This window comes from Heterocephalus glaber, unplaced genomic scaffold (assembly GCF_053883595.1).
Source record: "Heterocephalus glaber isolate CG9 unplaced genomic scaffold, H.glaber_assembly_v1.0 deba00001606, whole genome shotgun sequence".
Classification (NCBI taxonomy): Eukaryota; Metazoa; Chordata; class Mammalia; order Rodentia; family Bathyergidae; genus Heterocephalus; species Heterocephalus glaber.
This window is the reverse complement of record NW_028258377.1, coordinates 41,683,651-41,708,880: the sequence shown is the minus strand read 5'-3', so window position 1 is coordinate 41,708,880 and position 25,230 is coordinate 41,683,651. Positions and strand designations below refer to the sequence as shown.

The window sequence follows — 25,230 nt, the reverse complement described above, 5'->3', positions numbered from 1 at the left end:
CTTTCTTTCGGACAACGCGGCCCTAGAGCATCGCTTCTCGAGGGCAAGGGAGTTGTTCTGCACACAGCTGTCACCATGCAACCAGAACACGTGAAGCCGACGCTGAGCGGAGTGTCGCTCGCTCGCTCGGACGGCCCAGGCTCACCTTTCAGCCCGTGTTTGAGGCAGTGCTCCATCACCACAAAGAACTGCTGCAAGGGGGCGTGGTCCGCGTCCAGGCTGCGGCCCAGGCTCAGGGCCGACTGGAGCAAGACCTTGATGCTCAGTTTCATCATGTGCATCAGGTTGGAGCGCTCCTCCATCATCTGGCTTCTGGAAGCTGTGGGAGGAGCAGGGCCACAGTCATTAGTGGCCTGAGGAGGTCGGGGGAGATGGGGTGGGACGCTGGGCACCGGAGGAAAGCCAGGTGCCCAGGGCGCAGACGCGCTAATAACTGGGGTTCGCAGTCAGCAGGTCACCACTCCCCAGAGGCCACAGCCTTACCTGGGCTCTACCAAGGTTTACAGTGATTGGTCTTTCCCATCACCCTGTACCATTTTCGACCAATAAAAGGGCGCAAGCTCCATTTTAAAGTACCGAGCCTGCTCCAGGTTAAGCGTCCCGCCCCCGTACTCCTATTGGGTGAATCAGCAGAGACCACGCCCACGAGCGGCGGGCGCCATTTTACGTTCTCCGCCCGCCCGGACCTTGGAGCCACTTTTGTGTGACCGGACGGGCGCGCTTCCCGCCCAACAGTTCCGGACTCCGATTCCCCTCGCCGCCGACCTTTCATCCATGAGTAGTGGACAGTCCTGAATTTTACAAACCTTTCTGGGAATTAAGACGGTTAAGAGTCAAGCGAACTCAGCTACGTTTCTGTTTCGCTCCTTTTCTCCCTGTGTTTAACACCGGACTTGGGCCGAGCGCGGCCGACAGTTCCCTCAGCCAGGACGCCGCGTCCGGGCGACCGCAAAGGCCCGCAGCCCTGCCCTGCCAGGCCCGGACGGACATTAAGAAGGTGGATTTGTGATAAAGGTCTAAGGAAATATGGAGACACCCTGGGACGCAAACTTCTGGAATGTCTCGCCAAAATCCACGAAGGTTAGGGCGAGCTGCTAAGGAGCGATCGAAACCTGTCCTCTTGGCTGCGAAGGGGGCAAGTGGGTCAAGTAAAGCAGTCAGATAGGAGTGGCTTAATTATTCTTAAATTTCACCTTCCACCCGGAGGACTCTCGACCCCAGGGTCTTGCAGGTGCTAGGAAGTGCTCTGCCCTGAGCCCCAGCCCCAGCCCTAAAAGTAGAAATTAGAAGCCTTCAGTGCACGGATGCTTGGCAGAGGAGATAACGGAAAACCTCAACAGGAAGGAGACGATACGACAACAACCCAAGAACTGCGGAGGCTCCCAAACCCCGAGCCCGCGGAGCGACTTCCGGTCTTCAGCCCGCACCGCTGCGCGACGGCCCTGGGCTGGGCTCCTTCCCTCTCGGTGCGGTCGGATGCGGGACCCAGGAGAGGGGAGACTCCTGAGGTCATTTCTGCTTTCACCCAGGAAGCTTACGTCTTGGGGGAAAGGGTGGCTTCTAGCTCTTTGCTGGGCGATTTGGGCAGTTAAGCATCTTTTATCTGAAAATAAATTTTTCAAAGGCTAGGGAAAGCCCCTGTATAAGAGCCCTGGATTCAATCCCCAGTGCCACAAAACACAGCAAAACACCCCCCCCCCCCCAAGGTCCCTGAGTGAAAGAGGGGCTCTGGGAATTCTCTACCGAATCTGAATTACAGAGGGGTGCCACAATTCTTTACAAACTGAGAAAAACAGTGAAATAAAATTTTAAAAATATTCTGTCCAGGCTAACTGCGAACTCCTGGGTTCAAGTGATCCTCTGGGTTCAACCGCCAGAAGAGCTGAACTACAGACAGGTCTAGCTACATAATTTTAAGTGGCAGATGCCTTCTGGCTGAGCACATTTTTATGAACATTCACGCTTTGCTACTCATCCTTTAAAAGAACTCTAAAAGCAAGATGTAGGGTGTGTGTGTGTGTGTGTATTTTAATTTATTAAGTGTTTGATCCTGCAAATCTCAGCATAGATAATCCCATTATCCTTATCTCCTCTGAGTGAAGAAAGTCAAATTTTAATTTATGATGACCTAAAGTCCTAGTGCCAGGCCCAAGGGCCATAGGAGGAACAGTCTTCAGGAAGTAAGTGCCTGGTGTGTGAGCACCCAGTGTGTGAAACTACTGAGAAAAGAGAGCAGCCAGCTATGTGCAGAGACATCCAGGAAGATACAATAGGATTGGGGACAGTCTGGGGGAAGAATTTACTATATGCCCAATATTCTTTTCTATGGTTGGATTTTAACCATTTATATTTTTCCTTTAACAAATTCCAAAAACCCAAATAAGGCAACTGTGCACAACACAATCACTGTGGGGCCAAGTGAGTAATTTTTGGGGGGGCAGTGCGGGGGGTACAACCTAATATCTCACACATGCTTAATATACTCCTGGCCCCAGCACGGGTGACATACTTTTTTTTTAAAGAAAATGGTTTTTATTTTTTAAATATGATAAAATGTTTAAATTACTCTTTTTTTTTTGGTACCAGGGATCAAACTCGGGTCCTTGCGCTTGTGAGGCAGGCAGCAGAACCACTGAGCTAAATCCCTGGCCCATAAAATGTTTAAATTAATATTTTAAAGTTGGTGAAATCTCAGATTTATATAACATTTTGTATCCAGTTTTTTGGGGCAACAAAAACATCAGTATGGTCAAATGTTAACTTATTTCACTTTGTATTAATAAATTTATTTATGAATAGACATAAGAACTTCTTGGCATTATATTGTTTTTAAAAGAAAACATTTAATAAACTGTATCATAACCCCAAAGTATGCTGGAAAAGTATAAAAGGTTAGAGGGGAAAGAGCTTCAGTTTAGTCCCACTTTTTGGTACATCCTGAGTCATCTTTCTTTCCTGTTTCTAAGATTATGATTTTTATTGTAATTGGTTTAGTTTTAAAATGACAACATATTAACAAATTATTATTGATACAGGCTTTTCAATTTGTCTAAAATTATGCATTGTAAGTAGAATGAAGAAGCAGCATTTCCAGTTGATAAGTGGATCTATGGATAATGAGGTATTTCTTAAATAAAGCTTGTGACAATTAAACCAACAAATGGTGGTAATGAGAAAACTACTGACAAAGTACAACTAGGGAATGTTCAACTCAATATATGCAGGAATCTGTACTTCAAGTAAAAGAATGAATACCTGAAGCAGTACAAATGGTAACCAGGTACCAAGAACACAGTCAATGAGCTTGGGCAAGAGTATTCTTTTAGAGTTTACAATGTAACTAGGGAGGGATGAAGAAGGAAAATACAAGATAGGCTCATTCATATAGGAAGTTATTTGAATAGCCTGTACCAAGGTAATAACTTCTGACCAAGAGGTTATGAAAGCCATGAATAAAATTAGCATCATGGAAAGTGACAGGCAGTAACTCTGAATGCTGACATGGACAGGACATTGGTAAGAAATAGTCTGTGCCTTCAGGCTTTGGTAGATACCTGGTTCTCCCAAAACCTAAGCAAGGACTGAAATCCAAATCAAAATTACTGCCAAGAAATAAAACGCCTTCTGACATTTAGATGATAGCTCGGTGAGTTTAGAGAAATTCAGGCAATAATCTATACAAGATACTAAGAAGACTGGATAATGCAAAAAGCCATAAGTAAAGAGAATAATTTGAGCAAAGAGGCAGATATGGTATTTAGTAAACCTAATACCTAAAAGTACAAAATCCCTGAAATAGGATATAATGGAAATGTTTACCAAAAATTAAAAATGAACAAATGCTAATGAAACACAAAAACATTCCATAAAATTTTTTTTTTTGGTACCGGGGATTGAACTCGGGTCCTTGCACTTGGGAGGCAGGCAGCGGAACCACTGAACTAAATCCCTGGGCCCCATTCCATGAAATTTTGATAGCTGTTTTTTCTTCTCATTCCTAGTGTCAGGACACTTAGTAATATTTTCCCAAGTACAATCAAGAACAACAGAAAAGTAGCATCTAGAGGCTGATTTGTTTGATGTAACTGGTTCTGAAAAGAGCAGCTATCTGAAGAAAAAGAGGTCATATTTTTAAATTTCAAGAAGACGTGCTGAAAAATACAGGATAAAACACTGCTTTACTTTATTTTCCATTCACATAGTGTAGTTTAACTTGACCTTATCTGAAAAAGTTCCATCACAGGTTCTTGTCACAAGGACACAGAAACAGCTGCCAACCTGACGACTGCCAAGTGGTGTTGCTTGGAGGAGGCCTAGATGGGATGACCAGATGAGTCTCCAGAGTCTTCCTAACCAGTGATCCTATTTTATTTTGATTTTGCTGCCTTCAATTATGTCACTGTTGCTTCCTTGCACTTCATTTTGCTATGCCACAATGCTATGTACCTATCCTTTGCTGGTGCGGGTTATCTCTGGAAGTTGAGTTGCTGCTGCTCCTCTTGGGGCTCCAGGGCACACCTTCCTCTGGAGTCCACCAGCAGAAACCACTGGCCAAAGCTCGAGATGGGTGACATTTTTAAACAGCACTCAAAGCAGTCCACAGCCATGTCGGGGCTGGGGATGTAGCTCAGTGGTTCTGTCACCTGCCTTGCAAGCACAAGGTCCTGAGTTCAATCCCCGGTACCAAAAAAAAAAAAAAAAAAGGGCTGCCATCAAAATGTTATCTGGCAAGGGTGCTGTTCATGCTCGAACTCTGCTCCAAAACTGCTCCCTCTGAAAACTCTTCCTGCCCTCCCTACTCCAGTGAGGTGAGCAACAATGGGCCAGTTTGGCCCTGCCCTGGCCGAAGTGGGGGCCGCTGTTTTCCTGCTTGTCTGGCTTCTGCAGGGCACCCTGCCCAGAGCCCAGTCCTTCCCCACCTACTTCATAGCTTCAAATCCTGTGGACCCTCAGGGACCAGCCACACAGCCCAGCCCAGGAGTTCTCTGAATTTCAGCTCTCTGGAAGCCATGTTCACATTTTTCCAGATTGACTGGCAGTTAATTAATACTTTCTCTAAAACGACTAATTAAAAACATGCAGGTAGACTCTATTATGACATTTTACATATGAGGTTCTTTGAAGACACAGGGAGACTGGTAGTGTGACTAAGAGCATAGACTGGAGAGACAGTTTGGGTTCAAGCTTTGGTCTTTGCTACCTATCACGTTGGGGCAGCCACACAATTGGCCAAGACCAGTGCAAAATTCTGTGTGGAAGTTGTCCCACTTCCAGGGCCCTACTGGCCTGGGATGTCACCTCAGAGGTGGAGTGGGTTCGAGGCCCTCCCTGGGCCTGCCTCTCGTCTGGTCCACCCTGCACCACCTGTGCTTGCCGTGGGGAAGGAGGGCGGGAGAGGCCACAGGATTCCCTGACTGCCTGGGCTGTGGTCCTCCCAGGCTCCTTGGTCCTTGGCCTTCAGTTACACAACACAAATCAAAGAAAACACTTCAAGCACAGCACGTCTGAGCACCTGGCCCTCCAGCTGCACTGGCTGCACACCCAGTGCACACCCAGGAGCCAGCCCGGCCGCCGCCCAGCGTCACAGGAGGACGAGGGGGACGAAGGCTCAGGCAGACCTGAAACCAGGCACACTGAGTGCGGGCTCCTGCCTCTGTCACTATCTAAATGGGAAATAAGGACTTTCCAACGTGGATTTGTTCATCACACATTTATTATTTATTATTCTGGCTGGGCACAGCCCATTTGATTTATCAATGAACAGCTGATGTTTATTATAGTCACATGCTGCATAATGACATTTCAGTCAGCAATGGGCCAATTTCAAGATTACAGGGAAGCAGAAAGATCCTCATCACCCAGTGACACTGAAGCTGCTGCAAACTACAGTGCGACACATCCCTCACATGTGGCAGGCAATGTTAGTGTAAACATGGTCAGTGGTATGAAAGTTCATCATCCAATTATGTGCTGCAATACAGACCTTCCTGTTTACGACCGAGTCACATTCCTGTGACGAGGTTTTTAACTGAACTGGTCGCTAAAGGAGGAATTGTGTGTACTATGTACATTACAATATTCAGAACAAAGAGATGGCCAGAGGAAACTCCAGCTGGATGACTTGGCTTTGATTTGCACAACTCTTACATGCAGTACTGTAATATATAACAGAATCTAAAACTATAGTACTGTGCTGTACAGTACAACCAGCAAAAGTGACAGGACTGTATAAATAAGGTGCACTGTACAAAAAAAGACGCTGAGACTCTATCAACAACACCTACAGAACTGTGCAAAACAAAGACAGGCTGTAAGTCTGAAGAACACGCCTCGGTTGTTGGTCTGAAAGTCATTGAACAGGTAGATCATTAAATGGGGAATGTCTGTATTTGATAGTGTTAATAAATGGTTATTAATGGTTTGTGTATCTACTACACTATGTTTATTATAGTTATTTTAGTATGTATTCCTCCCCCTGTACTAATGGTTAAACTTAGGGCTTCTGTACTGAGCTATATCCCCAGTTCTTTTTTACTTTTTATTTTGAGACAGGATCTTTCTACTTGAACTTGGAATCCTCCTGCCTCAGCCTCCTAGAGTGCTGCGATTACAGACGTGTGTCACCAGCCCCGGCAACAAATACTCCTTCTATTTAAGAAAAATGTTACAGAGGACCCTTGACTTACCAACTCAATCGGTTCCGAGGGCTGGTTGTAACTCAAGTTGGTTCTAAGTCAATACAGCTGAGATCTGGGTGTTTACCTGGGTACACACTACAGATAACAAGAGGCAGATGACTGTTCCATTAACCTAATTAATTCAAGTTGTTCATGTGTCAGGTCAGTTGTAACTTGAGGGCCCACTATGACTAAAAAGTAACCCTCAAGGGGTAATCCAGAAGGCACCATTTAGGGAAAAAATGATGTGGAAGTGGAAGATGATAACACTGATGATCCTGACCTTACACTGGCCCAAGCTAATGTGTATTTCTGTGTCTTAATTTTGTTGTTTTTAAAATGTACTTTTATTTTTATTTTATTTTGGTACCAGGGATCGAACTCGGGTCCTTGCGCCTGCACAGCAGGCAGTGAAACCACTGAGCTAAATCCTCGGCCCTGTACTTTTATTTTTAATTAACACATAGTAAGGATGGATATTTATGGGCTACAGTGTGACATTTAGGTACCTGTATACGAGGGCAATGATCAGATCAGGGTAACTGGCCTATCTATCATCTCAGATAGGTATCACTTTCCTGTGCTGCGACACTCAAAACCCTCTCTGCTGGGCTGGGATTTAGCTCAGTGGTGCAACTGCCTGCCTCGCAAGCGCAAGGTCCCGAGTTCCATCCCTGGTACCAAAAAAAACCCGCCCACAAAACACCAAAAAACCCTCTCTGCTGTTGTGAAATATTCAATCAACTGTTGCCGATCGTACTTATTCTATGGTGCTATAGAATACTAGAAGTTACTCTTCCTAGCCAGCAGCGCCCCTTACCCGTTAACCATTCAGGGTCTGGTAACCACTGTTCTATTGGTTTTGTATGTGTGTGTGTGTGTTACTGGGAAATGAACCCAGGGCTTTATGCATGCTAGGCAAGTGCTCTGTGTTATGGTTTTTAACAAAAAAGTAAAAAAAAAAAGTTTTAAAAATAGAAAAAAGCTCATGTAATAAGGATATAAAGATGTCTATACAGCCATATAATGTCAGTATTTTAAGCCATTATTCCAAGATTTAAAAAGTTAAAAAAAAAAAGTTTATGAGGCACAAGTTACTGTAAGCTAGGTTAATTTATTTATTTTATTTTATTTTATTTTTTTGGTACTGGGGATCGAACTCGGGTCCTTGCGGTTGTGCAGCAGGCGGCGAAACCACTGAGCTAAATCCCCGGCCCTAGGTTAATTTATTATTGAGGACAGAAAACCATTTTTCTTTTGAGACAGGGTCTCGTTCTGTAGTTCAGGCAGGGCTTGAGCCCACTACAGTAGTCAGTGCAGTGCCAAGCATGGGTTTGCAGCTGAGGAGCGATGGGCCACACCACACAGCCTGGTGTAGAGAAGGCTACATTGTCCAGGGTGTGTAAATATGTGCTACAGTGTCCACACGGTGAAATCACCTAACAACACTTCCCAGAAAACGTCCCCATCAAGGCCGCATGGCTGATTTGCTGAGTGGCGGGAGCTAATGCAGGGGCCTCGGAAAGATCCATGCCCGAGACAGTCAAGGGGCAGACCACACAACACCTCGATTTGTGCAGAAGTCTCCAGAAGGATGGTGAGCCAGGGCAGTCGGTCCTGGGTTCAGTGGGCTCCACTACTACCTCTAGTCCTACTTCCTACCACCAGGATTGAAACACACATCACTTGGGAGAGCCATCATGCCACCGTTCGGAGCCATGGCACATCACCACAAAGGCACATCACACTGAGGCTCTGAAAGGACTCCAGTCTGCTCAGCTCCACCCCGAAGCACTTTCCACAGCAACGGGAATGTTCTGCACTGTGCTGTCCAACGGCTGCCCTGGGCACCTGCAGGTGTGGCTGCTGTGCCTGAGGAATCAACTTGGTTCACTTGGAAATCACTGTGTCCTTACAGTTTGCACCCAAGTAAAAAGAGGAAGAGATCTGTGTGTGCATGATGTGTGCGATGTGAGCATGATACATGTTTATAATGTGCGTATGGTGTGTGTGATGTGTATGTGTGGCATGTGTGTGCGTGATGTACAAGTGACTGTGTGTGCTGGTAGTACTGGTGGAGAGAGCGTTTAGGGACAGCTAAGGCTGGACATTAGGGAACATTTGTTTCATTTTGCTTTTTTTTTTAAGGACAGGGTCTCACTGTGTAGTTTAGGCTGGGCTTGAACTCACTATGTAACTTGTGGCAATCCTCCTGCCTCAGCCTCCCAAGAGCTGAGGATTACAGGTGTGCGCCACCATGCCTCGCCAGGGGGAATTTTAAATTTTGAAACTGAGGACTTTGTGCTTGTCAGGCAGGCGTGCTGCCACTGAGCTACAACTCCAGCCCATTCATAGGTATATTATTAATTATGGGGCTAATACCATCACCAGATATTAGAGTCTATTTGTCTGAAAATCATATGCATGCCAACAGACATATAAAGAATGCCATGTGACACAATCTTTTTTTGACTATTTTGAACTATTTACATTTCTCTGACAATACCACCTGCAGAACTGAGGATCCCCTGAATAAATTTAGAAAAATCATAGACAGGGCCATGATTTAGCTCAGTGGTTTAGCCGCCTGCTGTGTAAGTGCAAGGACCGAGTTCGATCCCCGGTACCATAAAGAAAAAAAAGAAAAAGAAAAATCATAGAAAAAATTAGTACATTCAAAGGTGCAGTAAAACCTGGAAAAATGTAGTGACAGATGAAAGTATGACTTTATGGTGAGGATGTCTACACTTGCACCAATATATCAAAGGAAAATGGCACAAACGCAGGGTAAAGTTATACAAATTATGTGTGCAAAATGGTTCATATGTCCATGCCAAAAAAATGCAAACCCTTCGATGCATAGGGTTTTTTTGTTTTGTTTTGTTTTTTGAGTCTCACTATGTAATTCAGGTTGACCTTGAACTCACTATGTAGCCCAGGCTGGTCTCAAACTCATGGTGATCCTCCTGCCTCAGCCTCCTGAGTGCTGGGATTACAGGTGTGCACTACCATGCCTGGCTTGAATGGGTGTTCTTATGATGTCATTTTGAAATTAATGAACAGATTATCTGAACATCACACATTATATGCAGATAGTTATTATTGATTACTGGAGTATATTCCTAGCACAAGAACTTTTACAAAAAGAAACTTTCTTTTGTGGCACAGTACTGCCAAATCAAACATTTTTACCACTACAAGAAAGATAAAGCAGGGCCAGGGATGTGGCTCAGTGGTGCTGGCTTGCCTGGCAAGTGCAAGGTCCTCAGTTCGATCCCAGGTAGCAAAAAAAAAAAAAAAAGATAAAGCCAAAATGTGGTGAGGGCCGGGAATTTAGCTCAGTGGTTCCACCGCCTGCCTCGCAAAGTGCAAGGACCCGAGTTCGATCCCCATGCCAAAAAAAAAAAAAAAAAAAAAAAAAAAAGTGGTGAAATCATAAACTATGAAAAGCATTGTGGTGTAAAATCTGTGAAATGGATTGATAAATCATGCACATACATAGATTGAGGGAAACCTGGAAACATAAAACCCTACAATAATGCAAAAAAGAGGTACTGATGCAGCAGACTGGAAATCATATTGCCATTCCTTCAGTAAAACATTAAAATGGTATAAAAAATTGTAATATAGCTAATTTGTGATAGAGCAGTTGCAAATGCACATTATATATACACACCAGCAATGGGGTACTCATAAGATTTCCATGTTAAAGTTTAGAGAATTTATTTGTTTTTTTTTTCAGTACTGGGGATTGAACTTGGGACCTTGTGCTTGCAGGGCAGGCGCGTTGCCACTGCGCTAAATCCCCGGCCCTGATAATTTATTATTGATAAACAAATCGTGAAGAAACGACACCAGCACAAATTACTCGAAAAACATTCACTTCATAGAAGCTTAAGATCGGCAAGAAATGCACACAAGCAATATACAGAATGTTATCAAAATTACCTGAAAAATGAGTGCCACTGTCACAGCAAAAAAAAAATCAAACACATTATGACGTGTTGTGCACTCTGCACAAATCACCCGCCTTTATGTAGAAAATATTTTAAAGAAATTCACGAAGGTAAATAAATTTCTTTTAATTTAATGAAATAAACTTTTAATGAAATTAAAAGTAATTGTTGCCAGGCCTGTAATCCCAGCACTTGGGAGGCTGAGGCAGAATTCCTTTGAGTTCAGGGCCAGCCCGAACTACACAGCAAGACCTTGTCTCAAAAAACAAATCGAAAAATTGGTATGAATAGTATTAATATTTATACTGGGCAGTAACTATTCAAATTCAAGCAACTAACTAGGTTCGGTCCATTTACAGACTTTTTATTAACTTTACTAGTAAAAAGACCCACGTAGGTGATCAGACCCGTTCGTTCCCAGCAGCAGGGCTTCTCGCCGCGGGCCCGAGCGAAATCGAGCGAAATCGTGCGAAATCGTCTCGGTTCTGCGTGTGGCCGAGGACCGCCGCGCTCAGGGACGGAGCGCGAGTCCGCCTCCCCGATGTCCAGCGCCCGTCACGGCCGCGCGCTCCCTCGGGTCGGGGCCCGGGACCTCGGGGCGGACCCGCTGCACCCCGCGGGGCAGGAGGCTGAGGCGGCCGGGCTCAGGCTGAGTCCCGGGCGCCGCTCCCGACCCCGCCGCCACGCGGAGCCTACCTGCGCGCGCCGCACCGTCTCCGCCGCCGTCGCCCAGCCCCGCGGCCGCGCGCAGCGCGCTCCCACAGCTCGTCGTCAGGCTCCCGGTGGCCCTGCGGGCCAGCGTCAGGATGGGCGCCGACCACTCGGGCGTCGTGCGGGGCCTCGTCGCGCTCCGCAGCTCGCCCGGGCTCGGCAGCTGGCTCCGCTCTACGATCTCGAAGTCTTCGTCCAGCGCCGGGCCTGAGTCGGGCCCTGAGCCGCGCTCCCGCCCCAGCGCCGGCCCCGCCGGGCCGCCGTCCGCCCGGTCGGCCATGTTGGCGCGTCACGTGCCGGGCGGGCGGTGCGGGCGGGCGCAGGGGTGGTGCGGGCGGGCGGGTTTGCATCCTTGGGCCCAGTAGCCCGGTTCGCCGGTCTCCAGTCTCAGCGCCCGCCTCACCCGTCTCCTCAGAGAGCTTTGGGAAAGCACAAATCAGTAGAAACACCCATGTTCCCGTCAGCCAGGAGGACTTGTTTGCATGGAGGTTCTCTTGAACTTTCTCACGGAATTTAGTGTGCGCATAGCCTGGCCTCTTCCTCCACTTTCTTGTGGCACTATTTCCTATTTTTATTTCATATCTGATATTTTTTACTTCATCATTTTTCTGCACAATTGTTCAGAACAAGCCCGAAAAGGATTACACATGGCGAAGTTAGACAGAAATTAATAGAGAGGGATCGGGTCCTCGAGGGACCCGGTGCAGATGCGCGGGCCGGAGGCTGTGGCTGGAGGCGAACCTGGACAGCCGCCCTGCGGCCCCCTGAGGGAGGCGGCTGGAGCGCCCACGCGGTCAGCACTGTCCGGTCCAGTGGGCCCAGGTGGGCCTCAGATGCCTAGGTGGGTGGCAGAACACCTGGACCCATCCCTTTCCAGGAGTGCCTTGCTCTTTCTCTGACTAAAAGTTGTAGGTAGGGCTAGGGTTGCAACTCAGCGGTGCAGCAGCGCCTGCCTGGCAAGCGCGACAACCTGAGTTCGATTCAGAGTACGAAAAAGAAGTTATAAACTAAAGTTAATGATGCTGGTCCTGTGCCCTTGCTACCTGCCTCCCTTCCCTGTGGATCAGTATTCGCCAAGTGACTGGACTTCTAGCCCTGCAGGTTGTGCTTTTGTTGTGTAAATCACCCGACCAAGGCTTCGGTGGTCACTCAGGACCCCTCCTGGAAATCCGGGAGCTGTTCTTATTCCCTTTATTTCCAATAAAATTCTCCTAACCTGTGGTTTGTGACTTCATTCCAGATGTCGTGAGACCACGAACTTGGCACGTCTGACACCTAACAGGTTGGAAGTTATTTTCCCACTAACAACAGCACAGTTGAGGAAACTCGGACAGGTGAGTTAGGAAAGCAGAAAAAAACTTTTTTTCTTTTAAGTCACATAACTATACACAGCAACGTGGCAGGGAAGGGTACACAGTGGTGGACTGGAAATTAGAAGCTAGGGATTCTGCTGTTAATTAGGCAGGATATTAATAGAGCTGACCTCGTTACTAAATAAGATTCTGCAGGAAGAACTACGTGGCAGATATTAGCGATCTGATTCTTGGCGTTGGTTTCAGCCGTGTAGCTTGGGCAAACACATATGGCCTCATTCAGTCTCTTTCTTCACCAGGAAAAGAAGAGAATTTAGGTAAATAGAACTCATGTTTCGCTAGCATTTCACCGTCTGCAAAGTGGGGGACATTGACCCCATACAACCAGCAAAACTGTTTTGTTTGCTGCAGAGCATTTAAAAATCTTTAACTGTTGTTGCAGAACTTTAGAAATCAAATGGTTTCTCTAAATATCGTGGGCCAGGGATTTAGCTCAGTGGTTCTGCCACCTGGCTCAGAAGCGCAGGGTCCTAAGTTTGATTCCTGGTACCAAAATAAAAAATAAAAAAAATAAAAATCTGGATTTTTATTTTTTTTTTATTTTTAAAAATCTGAACTTTAACCTTCTCTTGTTTCACTGGAAGGTTTGACAAGTTAGAGTCCCCTGATGGTCACTGTTAGAGAGGGAGAGGGCTGGTGTTAAAGAAAAAATTATTCCGTGGCACTGGTTAGTGCAAGGTAAGGGTGAGTTCATTCAGGATCATGGAGGTAGGTATAGGGCGTGGCAGTGGGGACAGCAGTGCAGCTCAACCCAGACACAGCAGAGCAAGTGGGAGTTCACAGCCAAGAGCAGGGTCATCGTCGGGGGTGAGGGGAAAGCTAAGCAGAAGCATCAGGTCAGGGGACGCTGGCTGATCCAACCAGCCAGATTCCTGCTGGGGTCAGGTGGCTCCGGGACATCGCCTGGGTTGGTGAAGGATGAGCAGTCTGACCAGACACGGAGAGTGGTTGGGTGTGGAGGTGGGGCTCTTGCAAAACTGACTTAACAGAGTTCTTTTTAAAATTGGATTTTACCAAAAAGGATTGAGATGCGATATATATGCGTGCCAACTTCCTGCAATGATCATATTCCTTATGTGTCACAAATGTGTACCAATTTAGGAAGAGTATGGGAAGACTGGATTTTACAAGGACATGCACATCTGAGTCCTTTCAGCTCAGATGCCTAACTACAGTTGTCAAAGCAGGGAATCTTGGTCACCAGCCCCTTAGAAGCCAGGTGTTCCCTGAGCCTCTTGGTCCAGCCCACTTCCCTGCTTTTCATGCTCTGTCTGGTCCCCAGCGGCTGGCGGTAGACATCTCCGCCTAGGGAACTTCCTAGGGAATTTGGGCGATCCTGTTTGAGTTGTCTGGATGACTGAGGGCATGCCACTGGCTTTTACTATGGCGAAAGGGAAAAAGATAATTCAGAATAATAAAGAATTGTCCCCTAGGGCTGGGGATTTGGCTCAGTGGTTCCGCCACCTGCCTTGCAAGCGCAAGGTCTGGAGTTCGATCCCCGGTACCAAAAAAAAAAAAAAAAAAAAAGAATTGTCCCCTGTCCTTTGTGATTTTCCAAAGCTACAGGGTGTTATGTAGGTGTATGCTCTTTATAATGATAAGGATCTAGAACTGAATTCCATTTTGTATAAAAACATAAACTTGGGCCAGATGTGGTGGTGCACACCTGTAGTCCTAGCACTTGGGAGGCTGAGGCAGGAGGATTGCCAACTTTGAGGGCAGCCTGGGCTACACAGTGAGTTCAAGGCCAGGGTGAACTATGTAGCAAAACCCAAAAAACACCCAACCAGAACAAACCAAGAAAACCCCTCAAAAACATAAAACTTTTTTTTTTTCCAAAATGTTTTAATATTGTATCAGGTTAGGCTATGCTTTAGTAACATATAGCCTTTAGTGTCACTGTGGAAGGAGAGCGTATCTTGCTCAGTTTGTTGTCTTCTCAATTTGTTGTTGTTGAGACCCAGGGCACCAAAGTTTTGCATCAATATGAAATGCTCCAGCCCTAAATGGACAGACTTCACTTAGGCACATTTGTTTTGCAAGAGCAAATCATATGGTCATGTCCAGTTTCAGGAGAGTTGGGAAGTTCTGTCCTGCTGATGTCTGGAAGAAGAGGACTGGGAGTATCTTCGAGCAGTGTGATGACTGCCTTAAATGTGCCCCGAATGTGGCTAACTTGGTTTCTTCAGGATTTCTTAGGAGTCACTGGCCATTTCGGAAAATCACATTGCAATTGAAACAGCAGAGCTGTACCTCATCAGCATTTATGGTGTCACATCCTGAAAACCTAACCTAAAGGGGTGAATGTCTGGCTATGCTATTTCTTTAGTGGTAGTTGTGTCTCATTTGTATATTGTAATATATATATCATGTCTTTGGTTCTCCTTTATATTATGGTTAGGACAGTGTATTAATTTTGAGGGTTGATAGGCTTATTTTTTTTTTTTGTTGAGATGATCTCGCTATGTAGTTCAGGCTGGCCTGAAACTCACAGCATCCTCCTGTTTCAGCCTCCCAAGTGCTGGGATTACAGGCGTGTGCTACCAAGTCTGGCCTCTGCGTGAGAGGCTGGGCTCTCTTGGTTTTGTGTTCTATTCTTTTTTTTTTTTTTTTTTTTCCTGTGTTCTACTCTTTTTGCTTCAGCCTAAGAACTTGCTCAGATCCAGCTCTGATCTTTTTTTTTTAAGAGTAGGGAAAAGTTTATTGGAAGAAAAAAAGCTTCTGCCTAAGAGAGACAGAACGGGGACCGGAAAGTGGGTTCCCACGCCACTTTTCAAAGACTTTTTTTTTTGGTACCAGGGATTGAACTCAGGTCCTTGTGCTTGCGCAGCAGGTGGCGAAACCACTGAGCTCAATCCCAGGCCCTCAAAGATGTTTTATACAGCAAAGCCATGTGGTTAGGTGGGTACAAAGTGGGATAAAACTATAAGACCCAATGGAAATTTACAAGGTAGCCATGAGGTGGGACAAAACCATGATCAACCAATAAGATTACAAGTACAGTCACCCAGGTAATATTGATTCAATGGGGCTCAAATGGGGGAGCAAGTCATGTAGCAAGCATACTAGGATTTTCAGTAAGGGTGGGTCAGGGATATTTCCTGGAGAGGCTGGGTTAAGACCTTGGCCCCCCATCAGGTGATTGAGACCTGTTTAGTATATCAGTCACTGCTGTTCATCCTAGTGGGTGTGGTAGTTCCTCTCCTTTTACAATGCTGGCAGGGCCTGTGATTTAGTTCAGGGGTGCCACTGCCTGGCTGCTAAGCACAAGGTCCTGACTTCATTCCCTGGCACCAAAAATAAAAGAAGAAGAAAAAGGGCTGGGGATTTAGCTCAGTGGTTCTGCCGCCTGCCTTGCAAGCGCAAGGTCCTGAGTTCAATCCCCGGTACACACAAAAAAAAAAGAAGAAAAAAAAATACAATGCTGGCCTTAAGTGAATGTGTCTTCACTGTCCTCCATGTTGGCTCCTCATGGGCTGGTCCTGTCTAACTGCCTATAGGATATCTATGTAAATTACCTATCATCTGCAATATTCCCCCCTCTGAAGAAGGACCCCTAACTGCTGTGTGGGGGCAAAGGCCGAAGACCAGTCCGGCTACTTCCAGCTGAAGAGGGTTGTAGTTGTGATCAGCAGTCAGAGTTACTCTTCAGAGGGTCTGTCTAGGCATCAGACATTGTCATCTTGGGTAGGCTTATAGTTTTGAGTCTGGAGGAGACAAAGCCAAAGAAACACTTAATACATGGGCCAAATTATAAGGTCAGGTTTGCTATGAGTATAGCCAACAAGGGTTTCCACTGGGAGGAACTAGTAATAGCCTCCCACAAAGAGGAGAAGGAGAAGGTCCAGGGGACTTCAGAATCCAACACAGAAGTCATATTGTGTAGTTTAGCAGTTATGAGCTGTTTACAAGGTCGATCTGGTGGATCCCGGTAAAAGAAGGCTAGCACATTTGTCATTGGTTCCATTTGTGTGACTACTTGGAGTTTGGCAGCCTCTAGGCAAGAATAAGCAAAACTTTTTAAAATTTTTTATTATTTATATATTAATTGGTACATTTTAGGTATACAATACATTTACACTTATCATTGGGTGTTTGTACCTGAACATGATGTATCTTAGTTCTTATTTTTTTCCCGTTACCTGTGCGCCCTTCACCCCCACCACCCTTCCCTATTTACATAGACTTTGTTTCCATTTTTTTTTTCTTTCTCATAATTTTTCCTTTCCCTTCTTCCCTTTCCCCTCCCGCCATCCCTACCCCTTTGGACCTTTTCTTCCTATTGCAAATTATCAATTATTTGTTTTAATCATTTTCATCCTTATTTACACTTTCAGTTTCTCACACTAGAGAAACCATTCGGTATTTACACATGTGTGTCCTGTTAATTTCACTTAAGAGGATGGCCTCAATATGCATCCATTTAGTTATAAATGACTAGTTTCTCATTCTTTATGGCTGAGTAGTACTCCATTTTATAAAAAAAAAAACACATCTTCTTTATCCAGTCTCCAGTTGATGGGCATTTGGGCTGTTTCCAAACCTTAGCTATTACAAACTGTGCCGCTATAAACATAGATGCACATATATCACTGTGGTATGATTCTTTTAATTCTTTGGGGAAGATCCCCAGCAGGGGAATAGCTGGGTCAAATGGGACCTCTAGTCCTAGTTCTTTGAGGTATCTCCATACTGATTTCCACAGTGGTTGCACACGTCTGCACTCCCACCAGCAATGGAGAAGGGTTCCTTTCTCCCCACACCCCCACCAGTATTTGTTATTGGTTGATTTCTTGATAGCAGCCATTCTTGGTGGGGTGAGGTGGAATCTCAGTGTTGTTTTCATCTGCATCTCTCAAATGACCAGTGATGTTGAACATTTTTTCATATATTTATTTGCTGTTTTTACTTCTTTGAGAAATGTCTGTTCATTTCGGATGCCCATTTTTGAATTGGGTCTTTGAATTTAGGGGTCTGATTTTTTTCAATTCTTTATATATTCTAGATAGTAGACCTTTGTCTGAGGTACAGCTGCTCAAAATTTCTTCCCATATTGTAGGTTGTCTCGTAGCCGTGTTGGTAGTTTCTGTTGCAGTGCAGAAGCTTTTTAATGAGATCCCAGTTGTTGATTCTTTGTGTTAGCTCCCGTGCTACTGAAGTTTTGTTCATAAAGTCTTTTTCTATGCCAGTGTCCTTGAGAGTCTACCTAATTTATCTTCCAGCAAGTTTAGTGTTTCTGTCTCAATATTTAGATCTTTAATCCACTTCGATCTTAGTTTAGTGCACGGTGATAGGTATGGGTCTAGTTTTCATCTTTGGCAGGTTGAAATCCAGTTTTTCCAACACCATTTATTGAACAGACTATCTTTTCTCCGATGAGGGTGGTTGGCTCCTTTGTCGAAGATGAGGTGGCTGAGTATGTCAGGAGTTGTTTCTGCATCTTCTAATCTATTCCACTAGGAAAACTTTTAAGAAATTAGAGCATGTATAATCCAAGCATGAATGCACTAGAATGGAAGGGCAGGGTGGGGAGAAAGTCACATTTAGAAACTGGAATAGTGAGTGATTGTAACCTGCTGGCTCTTAGATTCTTTCTCTGATAGAGGTTATCTGTAAGTCTGATACTTTGTCATAAATCTCTCTAGTTTTAGCTGTAAGAGACAATTTGAAGAAGAAATTTCACTAAGAAATATAAAACTCTAGCTGAGCTCTTATAGTTTCTACCATAGTTTTTCCTAATGATCCATAATTGTGGTCAGCTACTAGTATAGCTGGAAACTGCCAGAAGGAGTCAGCAGTTGGAGCCCCCCCCGCCTTTTTTGGTACTGGGGATCGAACTCAGGACCTTGCACTTGCAAGGCAGGTGGCGGAACCACTGAGCTAAATCCCTGGGTGGAGCCCCTTTTTATATCTAGTTTATTACTATGGCATTATTTATACCTCTTTTGGTTATTCTTTTCAGCTGGATGTTTAAGACCAAGTTAAAGTGAGACCTGTGTCAATCAGTATGAACCTCTTGCTATCTATCAAGGTCAGTTAAGTCTCCTCAGGCATATTTTGGAACCATGCATAGAGCCTCTCAGCTCCTCTGTCAGTGTTGGCCGTAAGGATGGGTCATGGCCTTGCTTGACCATGTGGCTTTCATCTTTTTACCTTTCTGCTTCACGTCTCCCATTGCCTTCCCATGGCTGGAGTCTGTTTGGTCTAGGCACTGCAGTGGCAGATTGCTCATTTTCTGCTGGATGTGGATGAGACATGTAATTATGTAGTGCCTGGGGGAGGTCTGGTGATGTGCCAAAGCCCCAAGGGTTATGCAAAGGGAGGGATCCTTGCTGGAATGGAGTTGGCAACATCTCCTGAGGGAGGCTTGGGGCTTTACAGATTTTATCCCATCATACAAAAGGAACTCAGGACCTCGCATGTGCTAGGCAAGGGCTAGGCCACTGAACTATATCCCCAGACCTCATTTGTACAAAGTTTGCACTTATTTCAATATTTTATGGTCTCTGAGATTACCACTATCTCAACCAACTATAGTTGGTACCCTGGTGCCAGGAATGAGTGATTAGACTGAAAGAAATCATTTTTCTGAATGATACGATAGGAAGTACAGGTCATTAGTTACAGGGTCTTTTGGCCAAAAATGTTTGCTTAATTTTAAAATAAGGGCTGGGGATTTAGCCCAGTGGTGCCGCCACCTGCCTCGCAAGTGCAAGGTCCTGAGTTTGATCCCCATTACCAAAATAAGTAAAATAAAATAAAATAAGCCCTGTGCCACAGATCCTTCTGGATGATGGATGTGTCCCACTCTGCACTGACCAGCGTGGCAGCTGTTAGCCAAGGTGATTCATGTGACCAAGGAAGTGCATTTTTACTTTAGTTAAACCAGTTTAAATTTACATGTGGCTAGTGGCTGCGGGGCTGGGCAGCACAGCTTGAGATCTGACTTTCGGTTTGTAGGAGATACAGAGAAAAGAAGAGAAATGGTGCCTGCAGCAGCAATAAGACCCAGTCAGAGGGGACAGCGTCCCCTGGGCCTGGGCCAGCCTTGGAGACCCTGATGAAGTCGACAGCTTACAGGGAAAGACTTCTTTTCGTTTTTAAAAAACTGGGTAAATTTGAATATGGAGTGGGTATTAGATGACATTATGGAAGTGATATAGGACCTCCAAATGATATAGGGGAAGTAATATAACTCTCAACCTGCTAGATATCAGATACAACAAGTTTGTGTTCCCCAAAATTGAATGAATTCTAAGGAACAACTGAGGATGAAAGTAGGAAAACTTTATTGAGAGGGAGAGATTTTAGTTCCTGAGAGACAGGAGGAGCCCGAGAGTGTGGCTGTGGACCCCACTTCACGGAAGTTTTACAGAGCAAAATCATGAGGTGGGTACAACGTGGGACAAAACTATGATCAACGAATAAGATTACAAGTATAGCCACTTAGGCAATATTCATCCAATGGGGAAGCAAGTAACTAGCAAGTGTATATGGAAAAAACAAAGAACTTTTTTTGAAAGGGGTGGATTCAGAGGTCTTGGTCACCCACTTGTCTGTCTAGACTTTATTGGGTCAGGTGTGGCCACTTTTATCCCTTGGGGAAGTATGTAGGCCTGGTCATTTTGTCTTTATCTTGAGGCCTGGCCTCCAACAGATGCACCACCAGCCACAGTTGTGTTTTTATCTTTTGTATTGACTCTCCCGAGGGCCTAGCCCTGTCTGACTTCCTGTGGTATTTCTACCTAATTTAGCTGTCTGTAAAAGAAGTATAGCTGTTTTTATTAAGTGTGCTAATGGATTATGGTGTTGTAGGACAGTGGTTTCGATTTTTACAACTAGAATATAAAATGATGACACATCATGATTTCTGTAATTTATCCTAAAATAGTTACACAAAATGGAGTAGGACTTGGAGTATAGCTCAGGGATGGAGCTCTTGTTAGTGCACATAAGGCCTTGGGTTTGATCCCCAGGACTGGGGGAAGAAAAAGTCATGCAAATATGGTGAGAGATTGATAATTTTTATTTATGTTATTATTATTATTTTTCGGTGTGCTAGGCATCAAACCCAGGGCCTCATGCATGCTAGGCAAGTACTCTGCTACTGGGTTTGTCACCAGCCCTTAAAAAGATTTAAATGTAGGTAATGAGTATAAGAGAGTTATTACATATTCTTTATTTCTCTGACTGTGTGAATTTTCATAATAAAAGTTAAACTATACATACAAATGTGAACTTGTGAAACAGGAGCTAGTATTTTATTTATTTATTTATTTATTTATTTATTTATTTATTTATTTATTTTGATACTGGGGCTCAAACTCGGACCTTGTGCTTGCAAGGCAGGAGCAGGACCACTGAGCTAAATCCCGGGCCCAGGAGCTAGTATTTTAGAGACAGTGAAAAAACTATGAAGGGCTTCACCGAGATTTTATTTTGAATAACAAAGACAAAAATTGTGGGCATAAATTTGTTTTATCTTATATTTAACAAAATTTAGAATATGTTAACATTTATAATAAACAATGTTTTTTTTTTTTGGCATAAATTCTGCGAAAAGTTCCATGATATCACAATGCAGCACCATTCATTTTGCGTTTGACTTATAATGAAATTAGAGAAAAGGTCCAAAATATTGAGCCTCCATCCTTTCCCTCATGGCTTTCTTAATTCTTTCTTGATATATCTACATTTTCATTCCATTTGTATCCTTTAGATGTAGGTCGTCCTTAAGTGAATTAGCCAAAAGCAGAGACTACTCCGTTCTTCATGCTATTCATCACTCTGCATATTTTGAGGGGTGTCTAAGTGTAAAAAAACAAGCTGTTTCAGGGCTGGGGTGCAGCTCAGTGGCAAAACTCTTCTGCCTTGCCTGGGTCAGGTCCTGGGTTCAATCCTTAGCACTTCAAACAAACAAAGCTGATTTATGATACTGTTACTCAATTCAGTACTTCGAGCTACCGAGCTCACTCTCCACTTCATATTCATTTCAGATCTTTTATTTTTTTTCAAACCATTGTATTTTGAAACTCCCTTTGAGTCTCAGCATCAGTTTTCTTTTCTTCAGTTGTTGGCTGGTCCATGGTTGTGCTGGCCTCATGTATCAGTGGCACTGTGTGGGAATTGTGGGGCTTGAGCATAACCTTTGTTTATTCGGGGAATTGTGCAGCAGGAGCAAAATTCACGGTTCACTGTCCAGAGGATTTGCGTTGTGGATTGTTAACAGGATGTGAGGACTGGCTTGCCCTGGGGTAATGTGGGAATGATGCTTTGTGGTTCCTGTAGGGAACTGTTTTATTAGTGATTAATTCCTTAGTGAATATTTTAACCTTCTGACGACTTCTTCTCTAAGTAGCCTTGTAAGTGCAGGGACTTGGGGAAAATATCTTCAGATAATCAGCACCCTCCCTATCTTGAGTTTGGAGCTTCAGAGCTTGTTTTGGTTACAACTCAATGGGTGTAGATGCTGCTGCTGAGATAGCACACAAATTTGACAGTTACATAAGAAAATAATCTCATACACACTCAAAAGCAGCTGGAGACAAGAAAGTTAACCTGAGAATTTGCATACTGTGTCCCTAATAGAAAGAGCTGCCTTTGTGCTGGCTGAACTGCTGCAGAATTTATGAGATAGGAGAGACCAGTGGGTGAAACAGGAGAATTTATTTAGGTGTGGGTTCCTATCCCAAGGCTGAGCCCCAAGCAGAGAAGAGGATCTAGTTTTATACATGTGGCCAGAGGGGTCTTCCTAGTGTTATGGAACTGATGGAGGGGCAAGTGAGTTTCCAGAAGCAGGACAAAGGCAGTTAATCCCATAGTGACGGTTTTGTAACTGACCATATCTTGGTGGAAAAAACAGGATCCTGTAGAAGCGAGGGGTCATAAAACCTTACTAACAGGAACCAAAAAAAGAGTTAGTAACAGCCACAGGGAGGGGGGATGTCTGAGGGGAACTGCTTAAGGGTGGGGAGAGTTGTTTTTCCTTTTTTTTTTAAAAAAAAAAAATTCTGCTTCAGAATGACCTAATACTTTCCTATGTAGCACTTGGCAGAAGCCAGAGAATAACAGAATGTATATATTTCAGTGTTGGGGATCTGACCCAGGGCCTTGTACATGCTAAGCAAGCACTGTATCACCAAGCTATGTTCCCAGCCCAGAGTTTTTTTTGCTGTACTAGGGATTGAACCCCAGGCCTTCCCATGGAGCTGCCTCTGCAGCCCTTTTTTATTTTGTTTTGAGACAGTGTCTCCCTAAGTCACTAAGTTTCCAATGTAAAGCTCAAACTTCCCATCCTCCTGCCTCAGCCTCTCAGTTCTGGGATCACAGGTATGCAACATTTTAAAATCTGGGCTAATTTGAATTCTTTTTTGGGCGGGGGACCAGGGATTGAACTCAGGACCTTGTGCTTGCGATGTGGGCACAGTGCCACTGAGCTACATCCCCGGCCCTGGGCTAATTTGATAAGCAAAAAAGATATTCTCTCTCTCTCTCTCTCTGTTTTTCTCCTTTCATTTCCTCTCTGTCAGGGGGATGAACTCAGGGTCTTGTGCATGTGCAGATTCAAGGCAAGTCCTCCATCATTGAGCTAGATCCCCAGCCCCATCTGTGCTTAATACATTTATTGGATATCCATTATCCAGTCCTTTTCCTTTTTCTGCTAATGGAGACTTGGTTTTGTTAGTAGGTTTCTCCCTTAGGTAAGACACCCACATTTGCAACCTTCCTAGTAGCTGTAAGTGCTATGTAATATTCTGACCAATGAACTGGAACTCGTGTTGGGACTTCTGGGAAGTCTTTTGCATTTGTCAATAGATTGGAAAAGACAGGTGATGATTCATGTCCCTTCCCCTTTTCTCTTGCCTTGAATGTAGGTAGGATGCCAGGAACTAGGGCAGCCATTGTCCCTTTGTAAGGTAGCAAGCATGAAGGGTGCTCAAGATAAATAAACAGCCTAAGCCACAGTAAATCTCTTACTTGCAGTTGAAAGTATTCCTAAGTGATGTATTGAGTGAGGCTGAACTTTGTGTGCCAGCTGGCTGGCTGCAACGTGCGTTCTGTGTGTGATAGTCTGGCTGCTTTTGGAGGGAAGGGACTACCTGACAAGAATACCACTCTGTGCTGCAGGGTGGATAGAGTGCATGCTCACTGTGTTTTTTTGTTTTTTTTTTTGTACCGGGGATCCAACTCGGGACCTTGCGCTTGCGAGGCAGGTACCGGAACCACTGAGCTAAATCCCCGGCCCCTCACTGTGTTTTGAAGGAATGGATGACATAACATATTTAGGACAGGGCTGTAATTTGTATGTCTCACGGCCAGGAGGCTCTGAATCCCTGGTGGTCTATGCATTACTGTTATAACTGGTGGCACAGGACAGCAGTACAAGCTGCCTGATGGGCTAGTCATGCATGCACCACCGAAGGCTGAAGCTAGTGGTAATGTGTTAATTCCACATGCAAACTATTTTTCTGGTGGAATGTCCAGGGTGACTGTTTATTTTCATTTTTTTTTTTTTGGTACCGGGGACCGAACTCGGGTCCTTGCGCTTGCACGGCAGGTGGCACAAACCACTGAACTAAATCCCCGGCCCTAGGGTGACTACTTATTTTCTAGAGTGACTCCTCCAAGTCATTTCCTGAACCAATGTTCTTAAACTTTTTTTTTTTGGTACCAGGGATCGAACTCGGGAACTTGCACTTGCCAGACAGGCGCTGGAACCACTGAGCTAAATCCCCGGGCCTTAAACTTTTAAGGTAAATTAAATTTTATTAGCTTTAATTTGATTGTTATTGCAGTGCTGGGGACCAAACCCAGGACCTCATGCACACTAGGCAACCATTCTACCAGTGAGCTACACCTCCAGCCCGACTTTCTGATCTTTTAATTCCTTTATCAGGCCCAATAATTCTCACTTTCTAAGGCTGTGTTTTGTATATTTTTCTCATCACGACTTACCTAGCACATGATAGCATTTGTTGCTTAACACAGCATTGTAAGTGGGTGCAGGCTGCTTGCAGCAAGTATAACACGAGGCTTTCTTTCACGTTTCCTGTTATTCCATAACTAAGGGTATAATTGCACAGCTAATTGGGCTGTGGCTATACTGGTTGGTAAGCTCTGCTCTGCAGAATTGAAGGCTTGTCTACTTTCCAGTGAAGAGTATCATGAATGGGTTTAAATTTATGCCAATAGAAAGACAGATGCAACTGTGTAACAGATATAAATATTTTGCTGCCACCTAGTGGTCTGAAATGGACTTGGGTTTCCTTTTTTTTTTTTTTTTTTTTGGTCCAGGGGATGGAACTCTGCTCCTTGTGATTGCAAGGCAGGTGGCGGAACCACTGAGCTAAATCCCCAGCCCTCTTTTTTTTTTTTTTTTTAATAGTATTTTATTGGTACATTTTAGGTATACAATATAATGACATTCATCATTGGAGATATGCACCTTTACATAATCTCTCTTGGTTCTTATTTTTCCCCCTTCCCCAGGCCTCCCTTCAACCCCTCCATCCC

General features: G+C 44.6%; 1 protein-coding gene, 1 long non-coding RNA gene, 1 other non-coding gene and 1 pseudogene across 12 annotated transcripts in view; 1 reads left to right on the top strand and 3 right to left on the bottom strand.

Moving 5' to 3' along the window:
* Window positions 1-11,655, bottom strand: part of Rufy1 (RUN and FYVE domain containing 1) — a 46,500-nt gene extending 34,845 nt beyond the window's left edge. For all 8 annotated transcript variants that reach the window (XR_015444677.1, XR_204824.4, XR_002388527.2 and 5 more), the window contains exons 1-2: window positions 11,330-11,655; window positions 146-319 (exon numbers count right to left, since the gene is read on the bottom strand). Coding sequence is in view for 5 of the 8 variants with exons in the window: in XM_004836712.4 (XP_004836769.2) it covers window positions 146-319; window positions 11,330-11,624 (469 nt within the window). In the remaining 3 variants the exon portion in view is untranslated. The remainder of the gene's footprint in view (window positions 1-145; window positions 320-11,329) is intronic.
* Window positions 301-11,323, bottom strand: LOC101718735 (putative G protein-coupled receptor 160; annotated as a pseudogene). Its single transcript, XR_015444678.1, has 2 exons — window positions 3,957-11,323; window positions 301-3,858 (listed from the first exon to the last, which is right to left on the bottom strand). The product of XR_015444678.1 is annotated as a putative G protein-coupled receptor 160 (transcript).
* Window positions 2,039-2,176, bottom strand: LOC147823036 (small nucleolar RNA SNORA79). The gene has a single exon (XR_015444899.1). It is a non-coding gene; the product is annotated as a small nucleolar RNA SNORA79 (small nucleolar RNA).
* Window positions 11,637-25,230, top strand: part of LOC110345310 (uncharacterized) — a 49,043-nt gene continuing 35,449 nt past the window's right edge. For both annotated transcript variants that reach the window (XR_015444679.1, XR_002388559.2), the window contains exons 1-3: window positions 11,637-12,185; window positions 12,585-12,678; window positions 24,392-24,470. This is a non-coding gene — a long non-coding RNA (uncharacterized LOC110345310). The remainder of the gene's footprint in view (window positions 12,186-12,584; window positions 12,679-24,391; window positions 24,471-25,230) is intronic.